Source organism: Pelobates fuscus, chromosome 11 (genome assembly GCF_036172605.1).
Source record: "Pelobates fuscus isolate aPelFus1 chromosome 11, aPelFus1.pri, whole genome shotgun sequence".
Classification (NCBI taxonomy): domain Eukaryota; kingdom Metazoa; phylum Chordata; class Amphibia; order Anura; family Pelobatidae; genus Pelobates; species Pelobates fuscus.
Window position 1 is genome coordinate 6,857,223 of NC_086327.1, and position 9,362 is coordinate 6,866,584.

The 9,362-nt window shown below is 43.4% G+C and overlaps 1 protein-coding gene across 1 annotated transcript; it reads right to left on the reverse strand.

Moving 5' to 3' along the window:
- Positions 1–131: 131 nt before the first annotated feature.
- Positions 132–8,736, reverse strand: OTUD3 (OTU deubiquitinase 3). The gene is made up of 8 exons (XM_063436927.1): positions 8,457–8,736; positions 6,620–6,768; positions 6,428–6,540; positions 3,893–4,015; positions 2,418–2,534; positions 1,025–1,121; positions 469–689; positions 132–313 (listed from the first exon to the last, which is right to left on the reverse strand). Exons 1-8 carry the CDS (start codon positions 8,657–8,659, stop codon positions 134–136), a joined length of 1,203 nt encoding a protein of 400 aa, XP_063292997.1. The 5' UTR covers positions 8,660–8,736; the 3' UTR covers positions 132–133.
- Positions 8,737–9,362: the final 626 nt, after the last annotated feature.

Sequence of the window (9,362 nt, forward strand, 5' to 3'; positions counted from 1 at the left end):
AGGGAGGAGATAGCTGGGGCAGACAAGGCACTAAAGGGCTTTCACAGGATATGTAGATTTATAACCGCCATCCTGAACGCGTCCAATGTGGTCCTCTAGAAATGAAAGAGTCTGCCAGGCTGGCACAGAGACGTCAGATATTCAGGGCGGCGACCGCCTTCACTACGGTTCTCTGTGATTGGTCCAGGTCTGCTTCTTGCCGGTTGTTATCAATGTTATTGCAGCGTGTCTCCAGCACTTTCTGCCTGTGTCGCTCCTCCTGACGCTTTTTCTTCTGTTGTCGCAGCTGCTCCTTCCTTTGCTTGTTGCTCACCTAGGAATAAGAGCAGAAAACGTATTGGAAACCCATCACACGATCAGTTAATATACAGCGACAGTTCTACCAACACCATCAGCTATTGTACAATGCAATCTCCCTCCACAGAGCAAGTGTGAGTGCTCTGTCATTGGTCTCCCCATTGCAGTTACCTTTATCTGACCAGAGCTTTCATTACTTTCTTCTGCTGTCCTGGAATTGTCCTCGGGAGGAACGTCCTGGGGGGTATTTAAATCTGGTTTGCTCTGTGTGTTATGGTCATTTAATTTGCTGCTGATGTTGCCCTTTACTTGCAATGGTCTGGTCTCTGATCTTTCGGACTCACTCGGGTCCCAAGCGTCGCTCCCCTCAGCCACACAGTCCAGGTCACAATCTGTCAATAAAAGGATAGAATAACAAATACACAAATAACCTCTCAGTGTCAGAGTGGACCTGTCATGGCGTTTCCTTAAAGGGACAGTTAGGTCATCATACAGCACCATAGCAACTTCATCTAAATAAATTGCTTACAGTGCCAGAAGGCTCCGGGCATTTTTTGTTTATTTTTTTAAGTCTAAAAATAAAGACAAAACTTCACATTTATTAACATTTCTGCCAACATATAGATAAAAAGTTTTATGTTCTTTAATATAATGGGATCCATTTCTATGTTCTCTAGGACGTGCTGCCGTTACATGAAGTTGAGAGACACAAACACGCAATATTTACCAATTTGTTTCAGTTCCACCATCTGCAGAACGAACTGGATTGCAGACTCAATGTCGTAGCTTTCCGCCTCCAAACTCCGCAGGATCAGACTGACATCCTAATAAGAGAAAATACACACAGTGTGTCAGCAACAACTCTTATTATGTGATAATGTTAGTAAAGCTGACTGAATGACCATAGGAAATTAATTGCTATGTTTTCCCTGGTACTAGTTACAAGGGTGGCCGAATGGAGCAAAACAATCACCATTTGGCTGGGGGATGTTAGAGGGAGTACCATACACACCTGGGGAACTCGGAGCAGCTTTTATCCTTTCTTGGTTTTTGTGGTAATGTAGAACAACTATAGCCACTGCATGAACACACATGGTTAACTGATTGCACTTTCAATCCAGAAACACTAACCCAAATGAGGATATAGAAAAGTGTGCCTTAAGGAAATAGACAAAGCTCCCCACCCCCCTTCAATAGATTTAATGGTTTAGAACTTCCACACAAAATACTCATCTGATAATATTATGTAAACAAAGGTTTTCACATTCATCGCGGTTTTTAAGCTAGTGAGAGGGAAATCTAGCAACTACACTCACTACTCACAGTCGTTGATGTGCCGAAACTGCTGGAAGGACTGCAGTCCTTGAGGGTTAGCTCATTTTTTTATTTTATTTTTGTAAGCGGAGTATTTTAAGTGGGATTACTACACTACTATAGTGTTAGGAATTGAAACATGTATTTCTAACATTATAGTATTAAACTAAATGGGTGACTAGCCCCCCTCCAGTCTCAATAAAAGGAGATTTTACTCTCTCTTTATCCCTCACTGCGCCAGTCTCGCCAAGGCTGGCTCCACCTCCATGGCTGAGATAATCAATCTTGATGATCTCAGCCAATCCAATGCATTCCCATAGAAAAGCATTGAGAAGCAATTGCGCAGGCGCAACAAAACGCCATGTTACACCAATCAGCATCTCCTCATAAAGATGCATTGAATCAATGGATCTCTATAGGGAGAGTTCAGGGTCTCGATGCAGAACGTGGCGACACTGAACATAGATGCTGCACACTGTGGAGTGACTGTAACTAAAGGTGTTACTAGCAATGTAAACACTCCATTTTCTCTGAAAAGGCAGCATTTACATTGAAAAGCCTGCAGGGGCTGGCTATAAGCACAGTGTCCCTTTAAGATTAGTTTAATTCCAGACTCACAAACAAGTCTAAGCAGCGTTGGACAATGGCATACAATTTCCAGAATTTAGATATATATTGAGGGGCCAGAGAGTGTTTCAGGTGTCTGCTGCAACACAAGCCATATTACAGTAGCTATTTGTGAAATAAATGTCAAATTAAACACTTTTAGTGAAAGAATCACCATTCAGACATTTTGTGGCACGCACCGCACAGCCAGTTGCATTGCGCACTTTCTGCACAGCGTCTCCCTGCAGTTCTGTTTGGTCCTCTTTGAGGTTTAACCTAGGTTTCCCCTTCCGATTGGACTCGTCTTTTGAAAGCATCTGAAAACGAACAGAAAAGGAAGAGTTAGATTACCTGTTTAACCCCTTAAGGACACATGACATGTGTGACATGTCATGATTCCCTTTTATTCCAGAAGTTTGGTCCTTAAGGGGTTAAGGATTGTCAAAGCACGCTCCGGGATCAGGGAAAAGACTCAGAATTACGTTTTCCTGCCACTATCAGGACTCCAAGCTATGTGAGACCAGCCTCTGCACTAAAGACAACCTACAGGCATAGTGTACTCATCTGTCAAATGGAACTGACTAGGTGGATAATAAAATGAAATGTATAAACGTAAACATATCAGACTCCAGGAAACAAACAACCCGCTGAGTGCAACACATAAATGTGGCACAGGGGGAGTTTGATTTTAGGAAGGAGTTACAAAGCTGAAAAGAGACATGTGCCCATCAAGTTCAGCCTTCCTCACATTTGTTTTTTTGCTGTTGATCCAAAAGAAGGCAAAAAAAACCAGTCTGAAGCGCTTCCAATTTTGCAACAAACTAGGAAAAATGTCCTTCTTGACCCCAAAATAGCAGTGATGTCATGTCTAGCAGCCTTTATTATACATTGATCGCGTTTTATTTCTGTTTAAAGATAATCTACCCTAAGTTACTGGACTTGGCATTTGAGGAGAGTGATAAAATGTTGATGCCTTTAATTTTACAGAACGGCAAGATCCTACCGGTAAGTACACATTAATATCACTTGAATTGCATAGAAATGCAGAGAACAGGGCAGAGAAATAAAATATTTCAGAGACTTGCAATTTACAAATGTGTGAAAGGTTAGTGCAAACTGAGGTTAGGAAAAGTAATCTATTCAGTCTGCTCCAATAATCTATAGTAAAAACATAGATTGAATGCAATTTACTAAACCATTGACTTCTGACATGCGCACATAATGCGCTATACATAGCGATATCACGCTCATATATGTTAAACTGAATGCACTCATACCTCCCCTTCAGCTGCCATACTTAAAGTAAACAGCTGTGATGGCTTAATTACATGTTAGAAAATAAAACACTGAAATGCTACAGCCATAAAGGGGAATATAACACCCACCTACTTTATTTAGGGACAGATCACGTAAAATGTCCAGGTTATTAAAATGTCAAATAAATGGACATGGGAATAACACAATAAAATTGACTGTTAGAAGTAATTTAGGATAAATAAACTCTCTAGATTGATAGGGGAAAAAAAATCAATTGGAAGATGAAGCAGAGTGTTAAAAAATAATAATAGACACATAAATAGATACACACACACACACACATCTGTATGCCTCGCTACGCTACACCATGTGAATTTACTGAAAAATGTATTCCATCTCCTGTAAAATGCAGATTGACCTCTGTATGTAGATTTGCTGGGGTCTCTGTATTATCATTAATACGTCGGACGCTGTCGTAGTGTTCGCCGTAGCGATAGGCGATGTGTAGCTCAAGGGAATTGGCTTTCTCAATCCCTCGGATCTGAAAGGCACAAAATAGAAAGGTTTCCTTAGTGATATTACAGCTGACATTTAATTTGATCCCTACAAATATTTCCTTTGGCACGACATTTAATTGAGAAGAACAAACAGACTGACACTTAGCAACGACTGAGAAATAATGCACCAAATGGAGAGAGACAAAAAAAAACGCCTGTCACAAATTCATTCAATTCTGCACAAGTACAAAAGATGACCCAGGAGACTTGTCCCTACAGCCCCCTCTGATACCATCCCGGCTATAATCTACATTTACATCAATGGTCTGCAAGGACATAAACGTTATCTTGCCAGAGTGAAAATACCAAATATGTCCTGCAGGAGACTGATGCATACACTCACAGAGCCAAACAATAAATAAACGTTTAATGTGCTCAATGGAAGATGCCAGAAGACAAAGATTAGAGTTACTCATACATTAAGCAAACAAGATGAGGCCTGTACACCCAAAGAGGGGTCTGAACGTGAACATGGGATGGGATTTAGGATCCAATTTCATGCAGAAAATTAACTTAAGAAATAGAATACTACAGGAATAATTGCAGGACAAACATTTTCATGTAGCAGATATCTATAAGTTTAGGTGGAAACATTTTGTGGCGATTTCTACTGTGTGGACAAAAAGGTTAATTTGGCTGCATATTGTCAAAAAACATGACATGGGGAAAACAATTCTCAATTGGCTACAAATATCAACTTCCTGAAATTAACAGCTCTCAAATCCAGATGGAAAGGGATCTCAACCAGATAGTGTTCTCCCCCCCCCTCCCCTGTCCCATAGTGTTCTCCCCCCCCCCCTCTCCTGTCCCATAGTGTTCTCCCCCCCCCCTCCCCTGTCCCATAGTGTTCTCCCCCCCTCCCCTATCCCATAGTGTTCTCCCCCCCTCCCCTATCCCATAGTGTTCTCCCCCCCCTCCCCTATCCCATAGTGTTCTCCCCCCCCTCCCCTGTCCCATAGTGTTCTCCCCCCCCCCTCCCCTGTCCCATAGTGTTCTCCCCCCCCCCTCCCCTGTCCCATAGTGTTCTCCCCCCCCTCCCCTATCCCATAGTGTTCTCCCCCCCTCCCCCCGTCCCATAGTGTTCTCCCCCCTCCCCTGTCCCAGTGTTCTCCCCCCCTCCCCTGTCCCAGTGTTCTCCCCCCCTCCCCTGTCCCAGTGTTCTCCCCCCTCCCCTGTCCCAGTGTTCTCCCCCCCTCCCCTGTCCCAGTGTTCTCCCCCCCTCCCCTGTCCCAGTGTTCTCCCCCCCTCCCCTGTCCCAGTGTTCTCCCCCCCTCCCCTGTCCCAGTGTTCTCCCCCCTTCCCCTGTCTCATAGTCTTCTCCCCCCTTCCCCTGTCTCATAGTCTTCTCCCCCCTTCCCCTGTCTCATAGTCTTCTCCCCCCTTCCCCTGTCTCATAGTCTTCTCCCCCCTTCCCCTGTCTCATAGTCTTCTCCCCCTTCCCCTGTCTCAGTCTTCTCCCCCCTCCCCCTGTCTCAGTCTTCTCCCCCCTTAATGTTCCTCACCCCTCCCTCTTTTTTAGTGTTCTTTCCCCCCTCCTCCCCTGTCCCATAGTGTTCTTTCCCCCCTACCGTGTCCCAAGTGCTGTATTCTTGACTTTTCACATTGTCATTACTATCTTTCATTGTGATATAAAATCATCTGAATTGTTAATGCAAGCATGTCTGTTAAACTATGCACTAAAAAGAAAAAACTTTATTTTTTTTACATTTCGGCAAATTTGACCCGTTTTCGGCCAAGAATTTCGGTGCATCCCTAGCATGTATTATATAAATAATGCAAATTTACAAATACTAAAACGAAAATACTTTTCACATTTGAGGCGTTTGATTTTTACGCAAAGCCATAAACCACGAATCGTCTGCAGTGACCACTTACAAAACCAGGAATCAAAATCAGCCAGCCAATCTCACTACTTGATATTAAAGTGCTGACCGCCCGAGCTTTATAGGCAGAACACGGGGGTCCTGAATGTCAACTTTCTAGTACACAAAACTAACTGAACTACAATGCCCAGAATCCTAACATGACATCATGTACAGAAATTATTTTTGTTAGAAGATAGAGGGGCAGAAAGGGTGATCTCATGGAGCAAAACTACTTAATATTATTTCATATTACAAAAACAACACAACTAAAGATAAATGAATAGAGAAAACAATAATACCTCCCACATAACCAATTGTTAACCTCTATTTTGCATGAGGCTGCCAGGAGTCTCCCTTTAACAGACACAGCATTAGAGTAAATTCTGAGTTTAGATTTTGTCACGCTGTTGTATGAGAAATCAAGCCAAGTGCAATGATTTTCTACATTTAAAGGTCTATGCACCTCTGAAAATCTGGAGCACAGACCTAACTGTGAAATTACCCTCCTTTTAATTAGCAACGAATGGTTACCTGCCACAGGGGATTATTTAGTTGGTGTATCACCACGTTCACTTGATTATTCCGTGCAAATGCCACAATAGCATCATTGCCGGCAAACGTGCCAGGTTGTGCCAAATTAGCAACTAAAAGAGAAAAGGACATTAAGATCTTGTTGCTGTCTACTGCTAACACTATAATCCAACTTCTCTATACTGTGCTCACCGTGCCTGTCAAAAGGGACGTCATCTTCAACAAAGGGTTCAAAATCATCCCGGTGTTTGACCATGTAATCCACCGTCTCTTGCCGATGTTTCAGGTGGTTTCGGGAATGTCCCTCGAACTGATCGCCCAAAGCTCGAAATAAACAGTTCCTGCAGCAAAAAGAAAAGCATTTTTTTTAAAAGTATGACGACTTGTTGAATTTAACAAACTCAAACTTATCATTAGAATTTACAGCCAGTCCCCCAGATCAGAAGAATAAATTAAATTACCATCGAATGGAACCAGACCAAATCATCTCATCTTTGTAGACACTGTAATATTTACATCGCAGTTTCCTGACAGCCACTAAAGTAAACCTTGGTCCTTTAAATCAAATGTTGCTTATAGCGGCAGTGATTGGAGAATTTTGGAACACATGGCCATCGCGTCCCCAATGCTTCCCTATGAGAAGCATTGTACTGGACAAGAAGAAAAGAGTCAGCAGACTCTTACCTTTAAACATAGCATGCATTCTGACAGTCCCAGGCACTCTTCTCTCCTTTGAGAATGTATTTCCAAAGTAATATAAGCATCTCATAATGAGCCCATCGCAGGGAGCCCTGTTGTATCTAACACCATTGGAATCATTCAAGTTATATCTCAGCTCTACACCTAGAAGTATGGCAATCAGTCGCTGGCACTCTGCCTATTGAAGATTGTGTTTCTAATGATAATCTGTACAGCAATAAAAGAAATGAGTGTCAAAGTTTACAGCTGGAGGACTTTGACACATAAACAGGGTTATTCACTACGGGGGAAATTTATTCCATCACAAATTAACAAAAAATATTCTGTAAGTTTTCTATGTTTCCAGCTCAGGTGTTTTGAGCAGAAATTTGCAATTCCCTGGTGAATTCACAACATCCCGATGCATAGCGACACAGAGGTGAAACTGAAAGAAAATATACTTCCTTCTTCCTGTTGCTTTATTCGCCATTAGCCCGCATCACTGCTGTGCCCTCACGTACGTACAGGAGGACAGCACTGAGATATATCACAAACAAAGAGCTTTGTTTCTGCTGTCACTTACAGACTGGGGGAAGATAAAGGCAGAAGGACCTACACTTTTGTCAACTTCAGACGTGACCAAAAGACAAAGCAGGGCTAACTTTACTTTTTCAATGAAATTTTATCTGAAATAATATTGGGAGTGAAATACTTCATAAAAGTTTACACTTCGGGAACCATAACATCATCGCAATGAAGCTGTCATGGAACCTGAAAGTCCTGGGCGCCATCTTAGTGTAAAGGGTTAAACGGTTTACTTTGGAGTCACAATAGACATATTACATGATTTCTGGTAATGGGACACTCAGGGCAACAAAACCAAAACCACTTTGTGTATCACTACAGCTCACTGTGGTGGTTATGTTCTTTAGGTTGACTCTTTGAATTAATCTAGTAAACAGTGTAAGTAATCACAACCATCATAAATCTAGATAATAATGATGGACTAGGGGTGGCTCCAACAAATGGAAATATGTCATCCCCCATAATGGTACTTAATGGTTTAATAATCATTGGGCGCTTACAGGGAAAGTATAGACTAAGAGCATGATCTGAGAGAGGGATCACAGCTGGACATTCAGTCAATAAATCCAGCAGCTCATTCCATGTATTAAGGGAGTACCAAGATGGTGGCGGACCCCCCTAGAAGCCTGAGAGTACCAAGATGGCGGCGGACCCCCTTAGTAGCCTGAGAGCACCAAGATGGCGGCTGTGTATTGAGAGCACCAAGATGGCGGCTGTGTATTGAGAGCACCAACATGCCGGCCTCTCCTCAGACTCTCTCACTGACCCGTCTCCCGGTACTTCGCGCAGGCGGAGGCCGAGAACCTGCAGCTGGTTCTTGAAGCTGACGAACTCCCCGGCGTCGGCCGCCTCCCCCGCCTGGTTCCTGCGCTCCCTGGCCAGCGCTCTCCGAGCCGCCCTCTCGTCCCTCTTCCGCTCCAGCTCGGCCTTCTTCCCGGGCCGGCTCCGCACTGCCTGCTTGCGGGACATGGCTCCCGGAGTCTGGGTGACTGGAGCCCGAGGGCTGCGCTGCTACCGACACTTCCGGTCTCCAAACAGCTGGGCTCCGGAAGCTGACCATAGAGAGGAGAGAGCGAGAGAGAGTCCGAATCATAGAGAGACCGGGGAATCGATACCAGACACGCCCTCACAGCTCAGCCAGCCTGCTGAATCCCTCTCTATGGAGCCAGTGATATATAGAATTATAGCCTGTGATAATGAAGATATTATTCATCTAACTTTTATATTCATTCAAAATGTATGGAAATATTATAAACTGTGCAATATAAATAATAATTAATACAGTATTAATATACTAACCATATTTCTACACATTTCTGATATAATAAATAGTGATGTCCCGAACAGTTCGCCAGGAACCATTCGCCAGCGAACATAGCGTGTTCGCGGTCCGCCCCCTATTCGTCATGGAGGTGGGAAGGTCTGGGAGGGAGGGTCTGCTGATGATTGGCTGGAATGTGTGTGCTGACTGTGAGGTACAGGGTCAAAGTTTACTCAATGATGACGAATAGGGGGCGGACCGAACATCACACTATGTTCGCCAGCGAACGGTTCCCGGCGAACAGTTCGGGACATCACTAATAATAAACAATGATAACCATACTAAATGTTATTAGTTACATAAATTAAATTGCCTCTTGTTTCTGTAAAGTAGTGATACCGGAGAAACTGA

What these genes read in the sequence shown, in the direction of transcription:
- OTUD3 (XM_063436927.1), bottom strand. Translation starts at nt 8,659, where the DNA reads ATGTCCCGCAAGCAGGCAGTGCGGAGCCGGCCCGGGAAGAAGGCCGAG. An exon ending in CGCGAAGTACCGGGAGACGG is followed by an intron (nt 6,769 to 8,456) that starts GTCAGTGAGAGA and finishes TTTTTGCTGCAG; the next exon opens with GAACTGTTTATTTCGAGCTT. An exon ending in CAGCAAATCTACATACAGAG is followed by an intron (nt 2,535 to 3,892) that starts GTCAATCTGCAT and finishes GTTCGTTTTCAG; the next exon opens with ATGCTTTCAAAAGACGAGTC.